Source organism: Nestor notabilis, unplaced genomic scaffold (assembly GCF_000696875.1).
Source record: "Nestor notabilis isolate BGI_N333 unplaced genomic scaffold, ASM69687v1 scaffold4076, whole genome shotgun sequence".
NCBI classification, from domain to species: Eukaryota; Metazoa; Chordata; class Aves; order Psittaciformes; family Psittacidae; genus Nestor; species Nestor notabilis.
This window is the reverse complement of record NW_009934122.1, coordinates 7,913-33,306: the sequence shown is the minus strand read 5'-3', so window position 1 is coordinate 33,306 and position 25,394 is coordinate 7,913. Positions and strand designations below refer to the sequence as shown.

The 25,394-nt window shown below is 38.4% G+C and overlaps 1 protein-coding gene across 1 annotated transcript; it reads right to left on the bottom strand.

The window, feature by feature from the left end:
• TGFBR1 (transforming growth factor, beta receptor 1) lies at window positions 1-23,671 on the bottom strand. The gene is made up of 8 exons (XM_010017167.1): window positions 23,428-23,671; window positions 22,780-23,010; window positions 16,230-16,460; window positions 10,730-10,897; window positions 9,882-10,038; window positions 3,113-3,237; window positions 2,303-2,433; window positions 1-691 (listed from the first exon to the last, which is right to left on the bottom strand). Exons 1-8 carry the CDS (start codon window positions 23,567-23,569, stop codon window positions 566-568), a joined length of 1,311 nt encoding a protein of 436 aa, XP_010015469.1. The 5' UTR covers window positions 23,570-23,671; the 3' UTR covers window positions 1-565.
• Window positions 23,672-25,394: the final 1,723 nt, after the last annotated feature.

Below are 25,394 nucleotides of genomic sequence, written 5' to 3'. Positions count from 1 at the left end.
TCATGTATGAAGTACAGTTGCATAAATTATGTTCCCACAACTGAATGAGGTCAATTTGTAAATCAAAGAGTCCTAATGATGTACTACCTTAATAGCTAGCAAAGTGTACTCCAACAGTACATTCACAATCTGAATCAAAGAACCGTGACAGTGGTTCAGAATAGTCAATGTACCAGCCAGGAATAAAGCTGCTTAAAGAGCCATCAATGCACTCTAGAACAAATTAGTGAACCAGTTCAATTTTAAAAGTGACCTCCTATTTTTAGCAGTTAACTAAAAGTTAAGACCAGCTATCAAAATAAGAAATTATAGGTTAATAAAAATAAAACTAGACTACACAATGTTTTGTAAGTAACCTGGGAAAGAGGTTCATAGTGCACAGAAAGGACCCAACGCAACTGTTCAGCACATCCACAAAAATCCTAGTAAGTGACGTTCCTATGAAGTACTAAAAGGCGAAAATATCCTTCTGTTCCCCCAGTGAGGTAGAACAATTAACCTTCTTAACACGCCACTCTGGTGCAGATATGGATTTTTACAGTATTCTTCGGTAGCGAATCCAGGATTACATCTTTATCCCCTCCTGTTGACTAAGTTGTGATAACGTCTTCTTAATGCGCAAAGCTGTTAGCCTAGCGGCTCCATTGGCATACCAGCATTCCCGCATAATTTTTGCCATTACTCGTAATGCCTGTAAGGGAAAAAGCAGTAATTATATGTACTGTGATTCCAGTGTAGCCCAGGTAGCCTCTGTTCTGCCTCAGCCTCTTCATGCATTTCTGAAGTCTAATAATATTCATTTCACACATGCTACAACCCAGTTCTCTCTTCCATCATATCTTAATCTCTCATTCCTACTGTAGCCTACCATAGCTATTCTCCTAAACTCTGAAACAGAAAGTAGTGGTTCTAGCCCTAGATGGGTTCCTAGAGCAAGCAATATGAACAAAGTTGGCTGGAAAGGCAAGAGCTCACTGCTATGCATACTAATGCCTGTGCAGTGACTACCAGCATAATGAACTCACCCCAGAATCAGGTAAACACTTCTACAGAGGCATGGTCAGTAGTTGCCACCACATGTACACTGCAGTTCTAAATCTTTGGCTTATTAGAGCTTCAACTTCCTCATAATAGCATTCATCTTTCAGCAAGTGCATACAGTACAAATTCTGAGATGCACAAAGTACTAAGGCCATCACAATTTTGTGTGAAAACTCTTAAAGTTGGGTTTTTTTGTGTGTGTGTGTTTTTGTTGTTGGTTTTTTGTTTTTTTTTTTTTTTTTAAGAAAAATTACTATTTTGGCCAGTCTGCAGGATATTCCTTCATTACACAGTGATAGATCAAAGACCTCTGAGTGAGTTCTAAGCAAGCGTTTACATAAGGCAGCACAGCACTGTTGAAAGAGATAACCAGCCTAGTTACAAACCAACTGGCACAAACCTGATTACCTCATGGATGCTTACTACCCTTGTTGGGGGTTAACCCCAGTAGGCAGCTAAGCCCCTCACAGCCCCTCACTCACTCCCCGCCCAGTGGGATGGGGAAGAGAATCAGGAGGGCAAAGTGAGAAAACTTGTGGGTTGAGATGAAAACAGTTTAATAGGTAAAAGGCTAAAACAAGCCAAAACTAAGAAAAACAAGTGATACAAACCCAATTGCTTACCATCATCTGACCGATGCCTTGCCTGTCCATGAGCAAGAGCAACCCCTGGAAAACTTCCTCCTCCCTCAGTTTTACTGCTGAGCATGACAATACATGCTATGGAATATCCCTCTGATCAATTTGCGCCAGCTGACCCCAGTGATACGTGGAGGGGACAGAATGAGAAATGGGGAAAGCCTTGAAGCTGCGTAAGCACTGTTCAGCATTACCTAAAACATTGGTGTGCTATCTGTTTTGGTCACAAATCCAAAACACAGCCCATATCGGCTGCTATAAGGAAAGTTAACTCAACCTCAGGTAGCTACAGTACAACCCCAGTTGCACAATTTATTTGCAATGATGCTTCCCTTGTAATATAATTCAGACTAGCTTTAATTTACATTAATATCACCTATGATTCACAGGAATGGATCCTAGAATGCTCTACACAAGGTTAGCTACTAATGTGTGTGAAAATGTATTAAATATTAGTGTATAACCAAGGATCAATGACGTTCAATAAAGCTACAATGATCAGAATGAAATTAAGCTCTACAAGCAACCCTTCTCCCTTCAACAACAAGCACAATTTATAAGCCACTGAAATCAATAAAAGCTCCAGTGTCCATTAAAGCAGCTTTAGCAAGATGAGTTAATACCTCACAGCTCTGCCATCTGTTTGGAATATTGGGCCTTAACTTCTGCTCACACACAACTTTCCTCATTTCTTCAACAGAAGGATCTGAAGGAACAAGGTCATAGTATGGCAACTGGTAATCTTCGTGGATTCCTGTAATAGGTTGAAAATGGCTTTATTTAGGTAACATTAAATTACATACTCTTCACATTTTACTGTGTTCCTTATCAGTACTCTACCACTTCCTTTTTTTTGTTTTCATTTTTAAAAACTACACTACAGTTACTAATAATAAAAAAACCCAAACACCACCTTAACCATACCTTTGGCACGTTCGTGTTACCCTTGAAGAATTTTCAATTTTTAAATTTATATATTTGGAAAAGATAGAAGCTATGCCAAATCTTTCACACGCTATACTAAAGACGTGCTTGTTGGAAGAACATGATTTATAATAGCATGTTCTATTTTAAATACAGTGTGGATGTTATACACATTATACCTAGCCCTTACTTGTGGTGTTTGCCCCTTGCTCTCAAGGATGTTTAACTTCACCCTTTTCTCCCCTCTATGTAAACGTTTTAGGGGGAAAAAGAAACCAAACAAACATAGACAGGGACATTTCCTACTTTTTTCAACAGGTATGGTTCACCAGTTTACAAAGAGGTTAAATAAACCCATCATCATTTAAAGGATTAAGTTAGAAAGTCTGAGACACACTAGCTATTATTACCTTGTACCATTTTTAGAACAGACTGTTTACTGAAACTTATTCAGGTTCTGTAAATTATAATTCCTTAGTATGTCCAGTTTTGTAAAGACTGCTACATACCACCAATTGAACATCGCCGAGCTATTTCCCAAAACACTAATCCCATGGCATAGATGTCTGCTCGTTTGAATGACTCAAAATGTTTCATATTTATGGAGTCATCTAGAACTTCTGGAGCCATATACCTATTTGCAATAATGAAATAAAACAAACAAACAAAAGAACACTTAATTTCATAAATACTTCCTGTAGAGAAAGTTCAATGCTATCGAGCTGCTCAAAACTAAATGTAAATATGAGACAAAGGAAAATCTGCTTCATTAATCAAAGACCTCCAACGCTATGGGGATAAATAAACTGAGGGAAAGAAGCAAAGCAATAGGGGAATGAGTAAAATGTGAAACAATGAAGAAATAGAGCCATAAATCTGACAAACATGGGGTAACAGAGACAATTACAAAGACCCAAAGTCTCAGTTGCTAACTGATGAGCTATTAAAAAACTCTAGGCATTAGTTTTAGAGAGGGCCAGTCTGGAAGCTGTAACTGATGATAAGCAGGAAGCAAGAGGAACATAAGGACTGTCAATATTCAAGGAAGGCCTGTAGGACAATGCAATGCCTATCAAGGAATGTTCAGGAGAATGGTAACTGGGAGGAGCCAAAGCAGGGCAAAAGACAGTACTAAGTATATGCAAAGGGGCCAGCTGCATAAACACTTGCCAGTCACTTGTTTGACACATGCTTGTTTGACTAAGACCTGCCCGTGCTTACTGAAGTCTATCCTATCTTCTTACTAAGTCCTACCTACCTTTTTATGCAATCTCACTCTTAAAACCATGTGCACATGTGCTCTCAGGACAACATGCCAGCAACTGGAGTCAGGCATGAGGGAGTCCAGGGCTAGCAACTGGAGTCAGACAATGGATGAAGTTGCCCCTGGGCCTGGTGTGCCAGCAACCGGAAGGGAACTGCAGATCCTGGGAGCACGTGTCCAGAGGTCTTAGAACTATGTATCTGGAGCTACTGTGGAAGTACCACAGCAACTGTAGTCAGACAGTGCGTGAAGGCATCTCTAATGCCAGCACCTGGAGCAAATGAGGGTCTCTGCTTCAGCCACTGAAGTGGAACCATGGTGTCACAGGCTTCAGAGTCACCTGCATGAAGGTACCAGCTACAGGGAAGAACTGAGATGACAGAAGCAGAGAAAGAGACTCTCAACAGCAGCAACTGGAGTGGGAATAACAGGTCGCAAGATCTGTATGCCAGCTGCTGGGGTGTATTTCCCCCAAACCTGGCATACATAGGAGGTGTGCATACATGTAATTCACTAGCAAACTTCAAGCTACTCTAGTCAGCAAAGAGGTGACATAGGCAGGGATGGTATCTGAGGCAATACCAGGTAAGCATACACTGGTATTCAAGGGAATCCTCTCATGTAGGTGTGCATACAGGTACATGTGTCTGTTTGCTACTGTGCATTAACCTAGCCCAGCTGGTGAGCAGGAGACCTGCAGAGCACAGAAGAGGGCATTAGACACACCAAAGGTTGTATTCATGCTGGAGGGATTCAAAAGCACACATGGGCTTGTCAGACTACAGCACGGAGTATGCATTTTAACTGATGAAGTTCAATCCTGATCAGAGATTGAAGAGAAGGAAGGAGACTTAGCTGTTTACACATACATGTTATTCAAGTTCTGACAGTGTTTTATGTAGGTGTTAAAGGCAGCACATGGTATATAGCAATCTGTGTAATCAGCCCTGTCAGTATTGTATATGTCTGAATATGCCTAGCCTCACTACTGATTGAAGCCCAAGAAAGAAAGCAGCTGCCATATCCACGGACCTGGAATGGACAGAGTCCAGTCCTTAGGACACATGAGGCCAGCAGACGCCAGGCAGAAGAAAGCCCCAGCTCCTGGAGTCTAACATATAGCAACCACTTATAACATCCCCTAGCAAGACCACAGAGGGAAGAGACTTGGAAGAGCTGATTAAAAAAGCAGCACTATCCTTGTCAAGGATCCCTTGGAAACAAAGGCTCCCTGCCATTACAGTAACTGATTATCCCATCATAAATCACAACAGGCTTCCTGTCCCTCCCCCCCCCGCAATAGTACACTTTATTAGCATATCCTGCAACAGAAAAATCTGTGACAGACTGAAATCTGTGACAGACTGTCCTGGTTTCAGCACACAGAGTTTCAACTGAGAAAGAAAGACTTAAAACTGGTCATGGCATTGTTACCTTGTTTAGTGACTAAGCCCAATGTGGGAACATCAAGCAAATGTCAGCGTGGACTGCACTGTGAGAGCTAGACAGCAGCATCCTCACTGGCTGCTGGAAGGAATGAATGGTATTTGCTGCAGTCAACATCAGTTGTAGTACTGCTTTCTCAATCTGGTATGGTTCCGGCTGCTAAATCCAGTATGTAATGTTTAGCAGAGTTCAGTGCGTTTCTCCACACGACTGCCTTGTCAATCACAAGCTGACACACTAATGAAGCAGGCAAAAACACTACCAGGGCTTTGGAGAGCACAGATTACTGGTATAAAAGCAACACACATAAATTACTGGAATGCAATGTAGTATCAGGTGATATCTCAACCTGGAACAGCCACAGAAGCCTATGCGGAATTTCATTTAATCAATGTAATACCAGAATTTTCTTTTCATAAGGATGGTAGGCAGAATACAAGACACAGTACTTAAATTTCAGGACTATCAGACCTTCTAGAACACTCATCACTAGGCGTCTTATAGAAGTGACATACATTCAAGGAAGCAAGGGCTATCAATAAAAGAGCAAAAATGCACCCAGTAGTTGTATTTGTTCTGGACTACCCAGAACTTCAACAAGGGTTGCTGATACAAGAGTTCTCCTAAGCACTATACAGACACATAAATTCCCCACAACTGATAAACACAGCACAAGCAGAGGAGAACTGTCTGAAGAGGAACATAAGGTTTACTTTAACAGTATTCATTGAATGGAAGCAGAGTTCTAAGTTAAGTTTACATATGTCACAATCTTCAATATAAGTAAAACTCAAATTATTCTGGACCACCTATATCAAAAGCTTTTTAATCAAAAATGCAAGACTGATGACTGTTTTAATGTTCTCCAAGGATTTTGCATTATTGGATAATCTTAATGTACTTGACAGTACAGTGATCAGCTCTGGGTTTAGAAGGAAGAATATTTGAGCTGTCTTAAAGATCACATGTGGATGTGAAGAGTAATAAAGCTGGAAAGCCACTAAACCAAAACCCCCAACCATGTTGCAAGACTGTCAGCCAGAATCACTTATACAAGCAGTAAAGGAGATCATATCGGTTTCCCCAAATTGTCCTGAGGACAAAGGTTTTCACAGGAAAGACTGAAAGAGGCCTGAATGCAGCAATGGAGCTGAATTCATACCCTCAAAAGGAAAAAAAGAAAATAAAATAAATCCCACCCTCTCCAAAAGCAACTTCCATTGAACTTATTGGCAAATTGATCTCTTACCATGATCCTCCATCAATGCATTTAGATTGGCTTTGGTTTCCACAACACAGAATGGTGAATGACTGCACAAAAAGTCTGAGAGATTATTGGTGGAACAAGAGAGGTGAAAGGCAAATAGGTCATCTAGTGCAGTCAGATTAGCCATTTCATGGCTATCAGACAAAAGGGAGAGAAACACACATCTCCTTTTCAGCTTATATATTGGAAATGCATTGCTTGTCAGAAATAGTATTTTGGGTTCTGGAGAGAATTACTCTACAGAGACTAACTTGGACCTTCTGAACAAGGTCTTCAATTCAACACCCTCCAAGACGGACAGGCAAAGTCTACAAAGAAGTTTAAAAATTATTTAAGCGTGGGCCACTTTTGGCACTTTGGGTGCCCACTGACCTTCCCACCTCTTTTAGTCTGAAAGCTCTGTATTAGTTGCCTAAACTTCTTGCACAACATATAGGGCTGGTGTCATCAAATAGGAAACATACACATGTTGAGCGTGACATCTCCAGTCACCAAGCCTGTTCTGGACAAGCATAATTAGAATTCTGTTCATACTTGGTTTGGGTAAACCACAGAAAAGCACCCATGTTACAGTGGAATTTGCCTCAGGGAGTAAGAGAGGAATTCTATTTCCTTCTCAGTTTAAAGCTCATATTCTCTGCTTTATACTGCAGGCTGAGCTGTGAAAGCACACAGTTCATACCCTCTGGGGTAAAGCTAAGCCTCTGAACAGAAAAGAAATACAGATTCATTCAGAAAGAAGGATCATCAGTCTGACTCAGCACCTACATCACTCAAACATGAGTCTTGGTTACCCCTAGACCATAAATCCTTACAACAGACAATCATTAGAAAAATATAAACTTAGCCAAATCTCCCTGAACCTGCACACTGAGTGTCCATGTGCAGACAAGGTACCAGCAGCAGCAACCAATGGGAGTTAAGGTAAGATCTGAACTTTATTATGAAAATTTAGCCAGACGTGCAGCATTATTTACCCAAGAATGCACGAGAGAGAGAAGAAGAGACCAAGACTTTTATGAGAACAAACCATTTTCAGAAAGGTAGAAGTGACTAATGTCTTCAGAGTGGGAAACGAACTTGGTCTTGCTGCTGCCCACTGCAGCAAGCAAGTTACTACAGCTTTACCCTTGTGAAGAAGCATAAGGCAGCTGCATCTTCATTCAGATACAGAGTTAATAGCGCCTAAGCAAGAAGAGAGCTTTTAAGTGGGATCTGCATACACAGCTGAAAGGAACTGAAAGGATGCTTCCTCCAAAAACTAAAGTAACAGATTTCCACTTTAAACAAAAGCATAAAGGCACAAATTTAGGTTTTCCCCTTTTTTTTTTTTTTTTTTTTTTTTTTGCATGTAGGTGTTGTAGAAAATGCCATCACACAATATGCACCCTGCACACAGCTAAGTCTGCAATGACAAATCCCAAAGTAGTCTGCTGCTTTACTACCAATGACTCCTGGAAACTTTGAGAAGGAATAACACCCAGTACTTTGTAATCCAGTAGCATTTCAAAAGTAAATCTCATCTGATCATTTGTGTGGCATTTTTAAAGTTGGCAAAGGACAAGTGCAGAAAAGCTTTAGAATAAAGTAATTTAAGTAATATTGTCAGTAAATTTTCAGTACATGTTCTAAAAGCTTTTGTTCATTGGGCCTTAAAAAAGAGGTTTGTTTTTTTTCTTCCAAAAAGGCAGTGCTAAAGGAGCATCCTCTACTCTGCTCTTGTGAGACCTCACTTGGAGTATTGTGTCCAGATCTGGTGTTCTCAACATAAGAAGGACAGGGAGCTGTTGGAGCAAGTCCAGAGGAGGGCCACGAGGATGATAAGAGGACTGGAGCACCTCCCGTACGAAGACAGGCTGAGAAAGTTGGGGCTGTTCAGCCTGGAAAAGAGAAAGCTGCATGGAGACCTCAGAGCAGCCTTCCAGTATCTGAAGGGGGTCTACAAGGATACTGGGGAGGGACTCTTCATTAGGGACTCTAGTGGTAGGACAAGGGGTAATGGCTTTAAACTTAAACAGGAGAACTTTAGGTTAGATATAAGGAAGAAGTTCTTCACAGTGAGGGTGGTGAGGCACTGGAATAGGTTGCCCAAGGAAGTTGTGAATGCTCCAACCCTGGGGGTGTTCAAGGCCAGGCTGGACAGAGCCTTGGGCGACATAGTTTAGTGTGAGGTGTCCCTGTTCATGGCAGGGGGGTTGGAACTAGATGATCTTAAGGCCCTTTCCAACTCTAACTATTCTATGATTCTATCCTAGCTCATCGTATACACCCATCCCCCTAGCCCCTTTGCAGTATCACTTACTAAAGAGATAAATAACTAAAAACCTGCCAGGGCATATGCTGAAGTTAATCATGTACAGCCCTGAACCACTTGGGCTTCCACACATTTCTCTATGACAGGCATACAAACTTCAGTTTGACACAGCACTGGACCTGTAGGCATCGAAAGGACAAAACGTTGCCCATATCGCACAACTCTGTTGCTGTGGTTCACTGTTAGTGCTGTAATCTCTGTATGCTGTATAGCTGCACAGATTACTAAAAAAATTAATCTTCTCTTCAGAACAGCTTCCAATTATTATTCTCTGAAGGTTCAGCAATGCTAAATTACAGCCAGTAACTAACTGCACTAGTGCTGATGGAGTTAACACTCAGTCCTTTTGGGGACAAAAAGCCAAATCTGTATTTCTAAATTCCGAAGTAGGCTTAGGAAAGGGAGTATACTGACTCATACATTGATAATTCTATTTATGTATTAGATGACAAAGATAAGTGCTGTTTTAAGTTCTCATATTTCTCTCAAAAATACAGTCCCATGATAGCCCGTAGCCAAGACTCTCTACCTTGTATGTTCTACCACTAGGCTTCACACTGGAAAAAAAAAAAAAAATCCAGCTTTTAACTTTCTCTGTCAATATCCTGTTTTACACTCCAGATTAAGCTGCAATCATTTCCATGCAACACAAGGCACAAAGAATAAAGATACAGCAGTGAAGTCTCAAGACCGTCACTCATGAAGTCTCCTAAGTGTTTTAGTATATACTTGCACCCTACAATATTTTGCAAGTTTTCAGTATTTTACACATGCTAGTAGAAGATGCCAAGATTCAATATGCTTTTTAAGTACCTACTGTCTAACTAAATAACCAGCTGGCAAGGAAGTGCCTAGGAACTCTACCTGCCATTGTTTACATTTTCCTGCTGCTTGTGTTTGTACCCATGAAAATCTTCTATGTGGGACAAGAAAAACCAAAGCATTTTATTGTAAATATCACCTGACACACCGCATTAATGATTTTACCTTTTTGTTCCCACTCTGTGGTTTGGGGCAATATCAATTGTGTCTGTAGCTGAATCGTGCCTAACTGCCAATCCTAGGTCTGCAATGCAGCATGTTCCATTCTTTTTTACCAATATATTTTTTGATTTCAAATCTCTATGAGCAATCGCTGGTTTGCCTGTAAGGAAACAAAACGAAAACCAAAACAGAAATAACACATCTGTAAAAGAAGTAATTGCTACTGTTCTAAACCAGGTGCAGATTTTGTTTGATGTTACAGAATTCCTTCCAGTTCTGCTACTTCACATACATTAAGGTAACTCCTGAAATCATTCATTGTGGATCGGCTGGCTGTCCAGAAAAGTGCCTTAAATGCCTGCCATATTACTCCACTCTACTGCTCCTTTTCCTTTTCTTGCAAGTACTTACTGTGTACCCATACTACTTGCCAAAAAAAAGTCTGTAATGTCTCTGGAAATAGATCCATAGTGCTGTCTCAAATCAAAGAAGATTCTAAAGGCACCACTACTTAGTGTCTTTTAATAGGTGTTTTGTAGGAAGGATTGTTACATCACAAAACCTGGATATACCACAGAAAAGATAGAAGAATTTCCAAATTAAGAAGTTCTGTTAGTTCAGATATTATGACAGGCCCCAATGGGACATTTTTCAATTCCCTCAGCTTCACAAGGGATTAACTTGAGTATCTGCACTGAGTTTACCTGTCTTCTCATCACATAAGTAGCTATGTACAAAGCAGCAAGAGGTTGAATGTTCTAATTAAGAATTATAGTAGAAAAAGTATGTATAATTTCTTAAAAAAAAATCCAGTACTATCCACATGACAGGCTGAATAGTTGTAAGATTACCTTGTGTGCCAACAATTTCCATGTGAAGATGAGCAAGACCACTAGCAGTGGACAAAGCTAATTTTATCATTCCTTCCACTGTTACTGTATACCTGTTCAGGTAATCAAAGAGTGATCCATGCTCATGATAGTCTGACACCAACCACAGCTGAGTCCATGTACCATTGTCTGCAAAACAACACTGGCATGAATACCACACATACACACACAAAAGACAAGCAAACTGTATACACCACTTTTATACAATGCTTATGAAATACAAATTGTTTTGCAAGTAACTTCAGCCAATTAGACTCTTAAATCTTTACTTCTATCCCTGTAACATTTAAGTGACTCTGTAAGGGCTGGGACTACCATGCGAGACTTTCCAAATAGCTCAGTGAGTATTCTTTTATTTAAGCTAAAAGACAAATCATAGAAATCTGATGTCACTATGATTCTGAAGTGAATGATTCTCTAACATTAGAAAGGCCCTGCCTGCCCTTAACTTTTCTGCCTGGGGTAACAAAGTTGAATACATGATGTGAAACTAACCCTGTCACTATTGGCATAGTACAATATTGTCCAGACTACACATAACTATGAAGAACAAGACAGACCATAATACATACGCAGATATCCCAAGGAACACAAATGACAGGTAAGAACCAAATTGTTCATTATTAAACTTGTGGACACAAAATACCATGAAGTTTAAGCCACAGAGAGATGACTACTAAAGGAATAGTCAATCAGTAAAAGTAAAAAAGGGAGTAAAAGTTTGGTGGTTTGTTTTGTTTTGTTTGTCTGTTTTCTTGTTACCTAAGAAGTAGAAATATACCCAGAAAAAAAACAAACCAAAACAACCCCCCCCCTCTCAATCCTGCCACCAAATAGATTTTCTGATTGTTTTATTATAAAAGCAACTTTTACATGGCAGATGTGAGAAGTGTTTCCATCGCTAGCTACTTCTGTAAAGGAGTCTTTCACCTTTTTAAAAGAGTAGTTATCCCATAAAAGATTTAAGTTTAACTTCTATTCTGGATTATACAGCCCCCACTACTTAAGAACAAGTGAGAAAACTCAGCACAAGTCAAAAAGATATTTTGTTATGTGGTAGTCCCTAAGGATTATTAAAAAGTGTACTCAAGAACAAAAAATAAGAAGAGAAGTAAATACAGAAGTTCATTCCTATCATAAACTATTCCTATCATAAACAGAGATTTTTACATTCCAAATAGCAGGTTCTTACATTTCTCTTCCCTCTTCGTCCACTTCCCTTAGAGAACACATTTGGCCCAGAAGTCACAGGCACAAACTGCCTAATCTACAGATTGACAGAAACTACCTTTATTGAAGTACTTACGCTTATTTCTAAAAAAAGCACTTGGGGGGGGGGGGAATTGGGAAAACTTTGAAGCATCCCTTCTACTTGGATGGTTCTAGGGAGGCCAGTGATAGCATTAAAAATAATAAAATAATAATAATTTTAAAAGCCACCGAACGCCTCAGAGTAAGGAAATAAAAATCTAATCTACATTCAAACAAAAGATATCACAGTTTCAGAAGAATTATCATTGCTTTGAATCAATATTATAGAGACTTTGCATAAAGTTTTTGCCCTATTAACTCTAGGTGCCCACCTAGGAAGAGAATATGCTGCTGATTAAAGACCCTTCTACTTCAGTTTCATCTTATTTATTACCTGAAAGTCTTAATACTCAGTGTGCTTTTACCTTCCTTTCAAAGGAGAAAATAAAAAACTGGGCTTACTATCCATTCTCAAGGAAGCCACAGTTCTTCCCTATTATATGTCTTATTTATGGCCCTTCAACCAGATTTTAAGAGGAACAGTATTACATCAAGCTTACACGAAGAATATTACTTACAGACAAGCTGAAATGCAGTGATAAGTACAGTGTCCAGCTATTAGGTGAGACACTATATTTTCTTTACCTTGCTATATTTGAAAAGCTACACATTTGTTCAGCTATCTAAGTAGAACACATTATGATGAACTTAAGTCTTCTTATACTGTTAAGAGTAGTTAATTATTACAAAGTAATAATTAACCTGACCCTGAGTATTTTTGGCTGCACAGTAAACAGCATCTGCCATGAAGCTTTCAATTACGGGATATGCATTATCGAGTAATAAAAAGTAATTACATTAAGTAGTAATTACATATAGTAGCACAGACTTCCATAACAAGATAACCTAATTTAGTTCATATACACACCATTATCAAGAATCTTAAGCAACTTCAGAATGTTCAAGAACATTACATATATTCTTGGAAACCTATTTAATTTCTGTAAAGAGATTAATTAAGGTTATTTCATCTGTTTGCAAGAAACCTGAAAGCATTTTAGACTACCAAAATCACTCAGAAGTAAAAGGTTTTTCTTTTGCAGTTCTAACAAAATTTGAAATTCTGAGTAAAGAAGCTTTCAGATTTGTTAGAAGACTGGTTAGTTTCAGAGAAACATTAGTGCAGTCAAAGCAACATCCATCTTAGACAAGCTGCCTCTTGAAGAAAGGAATTTATAACAAATGCTCTATAAAATACATAATCAAATTTCAATTAAAATTGAATGGACTGAATTCACTTAAGCGAAGAATACTTTTTTCGCATTGGTACCAGCAAAACAAAAATTAGGACTTGGCATATCATATGCTTGTTTTCAAACCAAATACTAGGTTTTAAGATGTAACAGTATTGCTTGGTACAAGAGTTTTGAACCACAGACTTATGTTCCAACTTGAATGTTCAAAAGAAGTTACGGAAACTGCCTAGTTGTATGTGTTCTCCAGTGTCATGTAGTAAAATACGTTTCAAAGCAGAGAGTGAGATACAATAGCCTTTTTTAGCATGCAGATAACGTAAAAGAAAAAAAAAAGGCAAAGGATTGAAAAAGATCAGATACAGATAGGCTCTATAACTAGAAAACTCTTAGAAATTAGATACTCAAGGAGATGTCAGGGAAGACACTTCTGTCTGTTGCCGAAAGAGGGCTGATACTTTGTTAGTGAAAAAGTCTGACTATCTCAATGTGACAGTCATCTAATTAAATTGATGAAAAGCACTGTGTAGATTAGCAAGATCTTCCAGTCAAACTCCTTCTCAGGCTAAAGCCAGAGCTGCAGAAAGAATAAATGGCTCAAATACTACTTTTCTCAAGAGGAAGGAATTCTGCTCATTTCTCCGAAGCATACTGCCTAACATCATTCTTGGAGATCTACTTATCACATAAGTTAGTCTGAACTAAACTTTCAGCTAGTCAAGTGCAGCTTTCAATTAAGAGGAAGGCACGGAGAGGCTTAAGTATTTTAGTGCATAAAATTATCTGAAAGTGTGCAATACAGGACTTCACCTTACTTGTAATATGACAACAGGTTTGGTTACAGACAACTAAACCAGGGGAGCCTTTCGCACTGCAAACAGAGGTTGCTGCCTACTGCCACTGCTCTTCTGCTAGTAGAATATTGCAGATAAGTAGTCCCTGATACACTTTACAAGTAAGTATCTAGGTTAAAAAGTACAAAACAAAAAACCCCACCCAAAACCCAGACTACCCTTTTAGATGTTTCAAAACAAGGCAACACATGGCCCAGAAAGTAATTTCCATGACCCAGCAGTATCTGAAAGTTAGTATACGCTCCTGGCTAAGTAAAGGGCTAACTAGAACACAAGCATACTAGTCAGACAGAACACAACTGCAGTTAAAATCATTTACTGATTTTCAGTTAGAAGTAATAATCCAGCTTTCAGACAGCAATACTGTTAGAAAATACAGCCAAGAATAGGAGCAGTTTTAAAACATGTCCTTACTCATTTTTCATAAACCAATTACCAACTAATTCTCAAGAAAACAGGAGTCTTGCCCTAAACCCTTAAAGCCTCAAACAATGGCATGACCTATCAACTAAGGATTTTTTCTTTGTATGTACAATAGAAACAAGGAACAATGTTACATCACATTATACTGTATTAGAAGGAATCTAAAGATGACCAAGTCAAACGGAATTTCATCCTACTGCATCTGGAACCTACGCCAGCAATCAGGAAATTATTTTAGGAACCCACTCATTTAGAAAATCTTCCTCATACCTCCTCTGCATAGTAGTCAACCGTATTTTTTGGACAAACTATCTATGGGCTTGGGGCAAAATGGGGGACTGGTATGCTTAACCACAGATACATTTTGTTAAAAGTTATAGCTAAGGTATCGCAATACCTTTTCAGTGAGACATAGTAAGGCTTTTGCAGAGGTGGATTTCCATTCATGTTTTTAATGCAACTGATCTATTAATTTTAAACCCAGGCTCAAGATACTCCATTAGGTCAATCAGAACAAATTCAAGCTCTCACAGGTGCTACTAATATCCAATCCAACCTTAGGCATGAAAGTAAGGTAGCTTCTAATGGTAAGCATAATAAGCTGCACAAAAACATCGCCTGGTATGCTGTAAATCTGCAAGCTGTTGGAGATGTGGTAGGAACTAACCCTTTCCTGGAGAAGGGAAGTGTTATGCACAACCTCTTGGGTTCTGTTCCAATTCTAGAGGTCTGTACAGATGTAGAAACTTAATCTACTGATAATTAAAAAGAACTCTATTTGCATGTGTATTTCAACTACACTAAAACTATTTAAGAATTTCCCACAAAACTGAGAGCCCTTTACGAAGCCAAGGATGTGTGTGGATTCTCGACTCCCCCCTAGGGTGACAGAATTTTCTGCCAGTGCTTTCTTTGCAAAGAAAGTCAAAAGTCATTTAAGAGGAGCTTGATGTAAAAAATTCAAAACTTCTGTTGGTTTTGACAAATTCTTGTGTCATAAACTGGACAGCAGGAAAACCCAGGAAACTCATCTGACTTTTCACTGCAACAAATCAAGTTAAAGAAAAAAGATGGTTAAACTGTTCCTCTCAGTGGATACCTAAAAGCTTATCAGGAGAGCTTCAGGAAACAGGTAGAGTTTTTTTTAATACTAGGAACAAACCAGTAATTCCCCTTTTCCAAATTCTTTTCTAACCAGAGTTCTTAATTAGTAACTTCTCACATCTCAGCCTTAAAAACAAATCCTCTAACTCCTATTTTTTATTAGGTCAACAGAATTAGACATCATCTCTTTTGGTCCCACACATCTATCTTATTAGACTGTAAGGGAAGTATAGGTACATGTATTCAGAGGCGTGTTGGGCTGACAGGACGAGGCATTTCCTTTTTGGTACCAAACTCAGCCAGCAGTTTAACTTGTTTGTAAAAATTACAGCTCATTAAATATGCAATTAAAAAATCCAGAAAACAACTAAACAGAGTATGTTTTCCAGAAAAAGGAAAATGTACTTTTTCCCTTCCTAAAGCCTATGAAAAGCCTGTCAAAACTTGAAATGCTCTAATAACAATTTTTTTTTTTTGCTACTCTTAATTGGATCCTCACAACTTTATTTTCCGCTCCATTTACCATCTATTCTAACTGGGTACAAATCAGCAAAATGAATTCATAGTATCACTAACCTTTGTTGTCTGCAGCTATAAATCCAAGAATGTTTTCATGCCTTAGCATAACTGTTTGATAAATTTCGGCTTCGCGAAACCATGAGCGTTCCTCTCTTGAAGAAAATATCTTCACAGCAACTTCTTCTCCTCTCCACTTCCCTCGCCAGACTTCTCCAAAGCGACCCTTACCAATGCTTTCTTGAAGTACTATAGTTCTTGCAATTGTTCTTTGCACAAGTAAAGGTAAACCTAAAAAGAAGATTTAACATGAAACAGCATTCTAACAAAATAAACACTTATGGTAAGTACTAAACATAAGATCCATATGCCATAAGATATTTCTCTTAGAATGCACATAAACTCTCTTAAGATTTTAAGAGCTTCTTGTGAACTGCTAACTAGCATGATGCTGCCTTCAACCTTTAAGGCCAGCAAAACAAGGTACTATGCTACAAACTGCCTCTACAGAAGAAGATACAAACTTCCTTTCAGTTTAGAATTTTGGCAGTTTAATTCAAACCATGAAGCAATTGGGATTAGGATTGAGGTTCTGGGGGTTTTTTTAGTTGGTGGGGAGGAGGGAGGGCAGGAGGGAATCTGAGTTCAAGAGCATCTCTAAGTTAAAATTAAACCATGCTTATCAGCAACACTGTCAAAAGTTTACACTCATGTCCAAGTATGCCAGCAGCCTGTTAGCACTCTCAAGCCAGTGTAAAATAGGAAAACATTCTTGTAACACAAGCTTCCCATTTCACAGGCCATTTTTGTGCACCTCACTATACTTATACTTGAGAAAAATACTTACATTCGTGAAGGTTTTATAGCTTTGGAACATCTACATGTTTCCAACTCACAGCACCTCATACCATGCTTCAGTAAGTTTATACAAGAAACAAGAAGCACTGGCATCCCCCAACCAGGGTTTGTTTATTTTAAATCTTTCCTGTTGTAACTGCAAGGCTTATCACAGGAATCTGCGGTGATGCTAAGCTGCAGGGTGAATGCAGCCAGGTTATCTACTCACAATAAACTCTTTTGGTATAGGATTATTTCGCTTAAATAAAAAACACTTTACAAAGTAATCTATTATTCCATAATCACTGTTACAATAGCTGATAGAAGAACATTTGCATATGCTATAGAAAATAAATACCAACTAATAGCTCAAATAACTACTTTGTGTCCATCTCTGGGCATTCTTTGCTAATAACAGCACTAAAACCTAGATGATCTTAAGGTCCTTTCCAACCCTAACTAAAAAGACATATGATCTGGTCAGCAGCATTGCCATGTTTGTGTCTCAGTCTGAGGAATGCAAACTAGAACACTGCAGTGTTCAGAGCAGTTCTTCAAGACTTACAGACCTACAGGAATTTTCTGTATGATCTGTGCTGACAACTTACCTACGTGAAAAAAGGGGAAAACATGGACACCATGCCAGTGATTAATTATTTTCAGGTGCTGCGATAACTCCTACTGAGAAAGCTGAGATTTTTACTGTAATAGCTGTCCTCAGGTCCACTGTGCTGTGTGCCCAAACTGTAAAGGCTCATCTGTGAGGCCTAACTTGCATTCCTTATGGACAGACTTCTGAAATGCAGACCAAACCAAATCCTAAAAAAAAGTAAAATTTGACTTTGTTGGCCAGAGAAAGCTTCCTCCTTAGTACTTACATGCTATGGCAAATTCTACTGGCAAACGGTAAAAACAAGCTGCTTTCCTATATGTGAAATGGGCAAGATGCCTAATATTTGTTCCTACAGCTGTTTCAGTAAACTGTCCATTTTGAGTTTCTGATGTATTTCTTTCAGGTTCCTGTGCCATTTACAGACATCCTTTTTTGTTTAAAAAAAAAGGTCCAAGGATATCAGTGAACCTCTAAACAGATACTAAGCTCTAAACCCTCCAGATATGAAGCACTTCAACTTCACATTACAAGCACCTGAACATCACATTAACACGTCACAGTACAATAAACCCCCTGTTACTGATCTACCCACCATGTTCCTATAGTTATTTTTGCAGGATTTACAAGATTGAACTCACCTCTCTTTTTTACAACTGTGCTTTCTCCTGCTACTGAAAAAAACTGTAAGTTTGTAATCCATATTTATCTTTCATCCATAAGAATTCCTTAAGGACTTTGTTGTAGCTGAGCAGTCTCCTCAATTTGCTATACAGGAAACACAGCCCTGTATCACCAAGTACTTGAGCAACTGCTTTACTGTAAACGAGACTGCCTGTAAAGTAGCTAACTGGCAATAACTAGAACATCAGCTTTTGATGTACACATTGGGCACAACTGTACTTCAAGCTCTTGGAGTACAGCTTCTTTTAACTATGCATGAAGAAAGATGACAGTCAGTTTGCTAGTCAAGCCCATGTTAAATTCAACAGCAGCTCAGAACATTTAGCATCTTTTCTTCAGCCATAGTCACCCAATTTATCATCTTCATACATCATAACAAACTACCCTCAAGCCTTCTGACAGTTTAAAAAAAAAAAGTTTTCTTTTACCTATCTTAACTGTACTCTGATTAGTTTGGACCAATGACTGTCCAGTGTATAAGAAGTGTGTGCCTGATTTGGGTAATTAGGGAATTATGTTCTAAAGCTACTAAAGGTAGACAACAAAAGCAGCTGCTAGAGCTTTGGTCTTGCTCATAAGTCTCAGCACAGAAGACTTCCTCTGAAGAGTAACAAAAACCCCCAACCCCATGAACTGTGAAAAAAATCTTATTCCCTTCATGCTTCTATGAACCACAGATGAGTTTTTTTAAGGAGTTTTACATTCACTTCAACTGACTCAACTTTACATTGATTTTTGTGACCCTTTGGATTTCTGAACACTTTAGGTTCACGCTTGAAGTCATGCATGTATGTGTCCCATGCCCTGTTTTAAGCAATTCTTCCTATTTCCTTGCAACTAAGTTACTTTGTCATTTGCAAGTTGGGAAGTAACAGCTGAGCATCCCAATCTATCTATATAATATGTAGTTGATACTTCAAGAGATTTTCATCATGATCTGAAAATTGTTCTCAGCTCCAAAAGACTTTGAAATCCTTCCCTAAAAAGCTGCAGGTTCAGCAGAAGGATGTATTTCAGGTGTTTGTTTCATCAAATCCTTTCATCAAGCATCTAGTTCTTTCAGGTCTTGTTTGTCACAGGACAACAAGGCAATACTAACAGAAGACTGAACAACAACAGCTTACTATTCATCATTGCAGAAAATGAATCCTACTTCCCTTTTGAGTAGGAAACTCATTTTTAGAGTTTTGTTCAGTTCTACTTTATATGTTTCTCTTCAGACACCACCATAAAACAAAACTGATCAAATAAAAAGGATTCTACTTCAGTATTTTCTGGTCCCTCAGCATGAATTTTGAAGTAGAACATCTACTTTAGGTCACTAGACTAAACACTTCCTTAGCTGTGCCTTTTAGGTCTGGATTATTTTGTCTGTTCTGTATGTTTCCATTATGTTTCTTGCTAGCTCTTGCCTAACAGCATCCCTTTCACACAGTAAAGTTTGACAGGGTTAAGTGCTACATTAACTAGCAGCTATGAATTTTCTCCTTTCAATGACCATGTCCCTCACCCCCAGTTTATTCTATTGATGTACAGTCTTCTCAGTGAGATTTAACTACTGCAGGCGTATTTCAGAACACAAGAAAATTATCAGTTCAAGTGCTAGGGCACTGTGAATTTATATGGTCACTGATTGACTGATTTTGAAACAAAGTGATACAAGTCATTGCAAATACATACACTGCCAACAGTACAGAAAATAAGTACTTGAAGCACCTCCTATCCCACTGCCATAATTCCACAGCACCCAACATGAGAAGGACATGGACCTGCTGGAGCGAGTCCAGAGAAGGCCACGAAGATGCTCCAAGGGATGGAGCACCTATCCTACAGGGACAGGCTGAGAGAGCTGGGCTTGTTCAGCCTGGAGAAGGCTGTGTGGAGATCTCACAGCAGCCTTCCAATATGGGAGGGTGGCCTACAAGGATGCCACAGAGGGACTCTTCATCAGGGATTGTAGTGATAGGACAAGGGGTAATGGGTTCAAGCTGAAAGAGGGTAGACAGAGATAAGCAAGGGATTCTTTAGTGCGAGGTTGGTGAGACACTAGCACATGTTGCCCAGAGAATTCGTGTCTGTCCCATCCCTGGAAGTGTTAAAGGCCAGGCTGGATGGGGCTTTGAGCAACCTGGTCTAGTGGAAGGTGTGCCTGCCCATTGCAGGGGGTTGGAACTAGGCAATTTTTAAGGTCCCTTCCAACCCAAACCATTCTAGGATAATAAAAAGTAAATAAGGCTAATACTTGTCTTATAGATGAACAACATGAAACTCACTACAGCTTGAGTTAAGAGATCACTTCTAAAGAAACATACAGGGAACATAATTTTCTTTCAAGCATGAAAACAAATTTGAGAAGAGCTTTTCTTAAAGGTAAGTAAAATTCAGCCACATTTGTTGGTTTTCTTCCTCTGATGCAGCCATCAGTAGCCATTGCTCAAATACTACAGTAGGTCAGGTGCTCTGGGAGTCTAGGCCAGCTTGGGTGTCTCAGAGCCCTGAAAACAAAGTAATTCCCCAGCATGCTGCTTTTGCTTAAAATGGAATTCACAAATAGGCAAGAGAAGAGTCAGTAGTTTCTAACCATTTGCTCTGGAAGAAGAATCCTAAGTTTCTTCTAACTGGGATTCCCCACTTTTCAAGAGCGTATTTTGAGGGAGTACTTCCAGAGTCTTCAAACACGAAGAGAGGCTCAGAAACTCCACAGGGAGGAATGCCAGAGGAAAAGGAAGGAATATTCCTGATAACAAGCAGAAAGACCAATTGACAACTAAGTCTGAATTAGTATTATCATAGGCCTGACTTCTGATCTAAAGAAGTATGAGAAAGCAGTGATGTAGAAAGTGGCAAAAGTGCTGTGATTATCTGAGAAGTTATAAGGGAGCTATCAACCAGATAGTATTTTAAAACAACATACACCTGCTCTTTTAAGGTTTTTGTTTGTTTGGATTCCTCTCCGTCCCTCCCCCCCATTAAATTTCTTTTCAGCCTTCTTTAGGAAAAGACTGCAGATATTAAGTAAGGAGTTTTATGCTCCTAATAATGTAACAACTATCTATCATAGCTTCCTGCATTCCAAGAAACATAAATCTAGAAAGGGTGTAACTTGAGAAGTAGGTCCAGCATTTGCACTTATGAAGTTCTAGCCCAATATACTGGAACATCTATTAATCACTTTCATTATTTGATTAGTTATCACTAAAATAAATGAGAAAATTAAGATAAACACAACTAAAGCTCCAGTTCTAACCAGAGAGCAACTTACCCCTATCACTATCAAATCTTACTTGGACACTTTCTCAATTGAAACAACCCCCTACACACTCAGTGCAACCTAACCTTCTTCAGTGAAGATATGACTGAAGGTTACTCTTTTTTTAAACGATATTCTAAATATGCTCAGCAAGTTACATTGATTTTACTTGATAAAGCAATAGACTCTGAACAGTTTTACCAGTTACTGCCCTTGAGAAAGAAACACAACCTAGATGCTTAGATTTTGTTGATATAATTTTTTTCAGTTCCAGAAAATTAAAAAATTCAACAGTTGAGAATCAAACACCAGTATTTCTTTGCAGAAAGTACACTGAAACGGCATTCAGCACATACACTTGCAAGTAGTTGGAATAATTTTCAGTATTATTTAAACTTTAAATATAGTAGGAAGTTGATAAGAGGTTGCAGTATGCAATATGATGTCTAACATGGACCAGAAATAATTTATACAATAATTTATCTGACATATCATCCCCTATCAACACCTATTAAGTCATATTTCTGTGACACAGACCATCACAATCCTATAAGCAACAGGGTCAAGATTATGACAGCAAAGACTATATGCAGCGAACAGACTACTGCATCATCTTCCCAGAGCAACACACACTGAAGTCAGAATTAGAAAGAAAATTCATGAAATCGAGGGACAAAAATTTTTCGGACATGGTCTGTATACTTCATCCATTCTATACACATAGATCTTGCTACATGCAACTCCAAAAATCTCCAGTAAGGAGAGAACTGGCTAAAATATTAACTCATACTTAGAATTCAGAATATTACTCAGATATCAAAAGTTACACGTATAAATGAATTTTCAGGTTAAAGCGAAAGAAAAAACTTCACAAATTATCTCAAAACCACAGAAGACAGTAATACAGATACGCTGTGCAGCACAAAAAGGTAAATGACTGAGCCTTACTAATAGAGGAAAGAAAACACTTACAATAGCTTGACAGTCCCTGCATATCAGACTGTAATCTCAGAATGAGAAACACTAGCAGCAATTCAGTATGTTTCTTTCATTTCACTTATTTCCATATTTTGAATCTTCACTGATACTAAATGAATCTACATGGAAGTAGCTTTTCTAGTAATTTCTCCAGCTAATTCTAAGTTTAAGTAGATTTAACAATATAAAAAAATTGATGGCTTATAAGGTTGTTAAAACCAGAATAATTACTACTAGAAGTGTGACATTACCTGACCCAGAGCCTGAAGTTGTCATATCATAAATTAAATCCTTTAAAGTAGTTCCTTCCGATATAAAGGGACGATCCAATGAGGGATCTTCTTCACTTGGCACACGATGATGAATTACAGTACGATTATGACAAAGATACAGAATCAACATTAGTGAAATGCAGACAAAGCACACAGGTCCAGCAATGACAGCAGCCAGTTCCACAGGTCCTAGATTAGAAGCTGGTTTTCCTGGAGTAGGGCCTGACAGTAAAAACAAAAGAAAACAGTAAAACTATTTCTTTCTTTTTATGATACTAAATCGATTGTATCTTGCAGTGATCTTCAAATTATTTCAATGTATTATTTGTAACTTTTGCACAGTAACTTTTTCAAGAATCCGAATAAGTATTACAAAGGCACAAGAACAACTATGTGCTTACTCACAGTTTCCATTTACTTTGCATATAGGTCTTTAAAACTGTCCCTAACATCCCTATCCAGAAGATTAAATTTCTTGTTCCAAATATCTTTAAATTTTATCTGCAGAATCTAAGGTGTAGTTTAGGCCTTCAAATTCACCTCCAACTTCAAAACTGAAGCTTCTACTCTTACAGAATTTTCCATTTAAAAAAATCATAAAAAAACAAATATGCCAAAAGCCCTTACCTGGTGTTGGAATTGGAAGTTCTCTTTTATTGCAGTAGTCTCTGTCACAGCAATGAGAGAAAGTAAAGGCTCCATCTCTGGAGGAGTGGGCACAGACAAATGGCCTGTCTCGGGGAATCAGATCAATCTCTGCTATACACATACTATTGTGTATTACTTTGTCTGCAGTTCGTGTTACTGAGGCAAAACACAGCCCATCTGTCACACATGTAAAGTTGTCTTTTGTGCATAGACGGCAGTAACACCGTAATGCTGTATTGAGAAAAAAACATTAATGTTAGTATTGGTACATGTTCTGAGTTGAGAAACAACTTGAAGGACTAAAGAAAGAGTTCAAAGCATTAGGAGGCCTATGATCTTTTTGGTAGCATAAACACAGAACTGTAACAATGAAGAACAAGCCTTGGCTTTTTAGCAGGACAAAAACCAAATAAAATTAGAAGATGATCAGATGAAAGAAAGTAAAATTTAAAGCTGAGATAATCTCTCCTTATACAATTATGTATTGACAGGGAAAAGCTACAATCCTAGATGTTCCTCCAGATAAAGGAGTGTCATTACAGTTCCTCATACTGAAGTGCTGGACTTTTTAACAACACCATATCCTCTATAACAAGCCAATCTGCAATCTTCATCCTGAACATAAATAATACAATTTCCACACCCCCCCCCCCAATAACCAGGGAAATAGCTTTAGTAAGTGACAAATAGGATGCTGCTAGCTACCTAAGATTAATACTTTATATATTACTTGACGTCTTCAACTTCGCACCAAGGAAAGGTCATATAAAGACTTAATCCTCATTAAAACCACAAACCCTGAATGACCAAAGAACATATGCTCTCACACAAGCAGAAAATGGTTTAGGCTTGTTATTTATGAAGCCACAGGAAAACACTGCTTTACGTTACTCAAGTTCCTGGGCTTACTAAAGCTATCACTTGCACTAGGAAAGGAGGAGGCATGGGAAGGTTTCAGGCTAATCACATTTAAGACGATCAGGTTACATTCTTTACATTGCAGAAGTTGTTGGAGATAGAAAACTACTACCTCAGATTTCTTTCTCTGTGTTTCTTCCTGCATTTACAGGTCCAGAGGCAGACATGAAACGGTGCAGTAGCAACAATAAAAATACCAATACACTGACTATACTTGCTCATCTGTGGAGAGCAAAAATTTGCATAGAACTCGTGTACATGCATGCAGAAAGATTTAACTTTCTGCAGAAATTTAGACAACTTTACAAACTTAAACATCCATGCCCAAAACACAAAAATGTGCCGAGCCATAAACAAGCCTCTCTCAGGGGTGTGAGGATTAATTGGTGGCAAAGCAAAAGATGCCCCAAAATCTGAAAGTTGTTTTACTTAAATTCAAGAGTTTAAAATAACCACCTGAATTGCCTCAGATGTTACACTTCTCTCAATCATTGGATATCACAGATCTAAATAAATGGCGATCTGATCTCAAATATACATTCCAACTCAAAGTCTTGATTCTGAGTTGTACCCTTTTCTGAAAAAACCTCCTTCCCCCAAGATTTTGAGTCAAAGCATACTACTGCCAATCATCCTCTACTGTTACAGTAAAAATACAGTAAAGTATCTGCTTTATACTGTAGTATAATGTATATGCTACAGAATGAAAACACGTTTCTGACAGATTCATCAGCCCATAGACTAGTCAAAAAAATAAAAAGGGGAGGAGGGGAGGAAATGGAATTGCAAAATTAAGATTATTGTAAAAAAATTAGAATACAAACAATTAGAATATAAAATAAGAACTGGCATATGGGAAGGGGTAAAGCTTCTTTAGAGTACCACTTCTTCAAGATATAATTTCCCACAGCCCCATCAGAGCAGTAAGGCAAGTCTTATTCAGAGTTTAACTATGTGAACATTAACAGTTATTTTCCTGTCAGCGTCCCTTTGGTAATTTACACTTGAACAAATTATTTTTAAACCCA

Bases quoted from the DNA above. Each gene is read 5' to 3' on its own strand.
- TGFBR1 (XM_010017167.1), bottom strand. From the start codon at position 23,569: ATGTGTATAGCAGAGATTGATCTGATTCCCCGAGACAGGCCATTTGTC. The intron at 3,238-9,881 runs GTAAAATCATTA...TATTGCAAATAG, and splicing joins CACAGAGTGGGAACAAAAAG to GTATATGGCTCCAGAAGTTC. The intron at 2,434-3,112 runs GTATGTAGCAGT...AACCTATTACAG, and splicing joins TCGGCGATGTTCAATTGGTG to GAATCCACGAAGATTACCAG.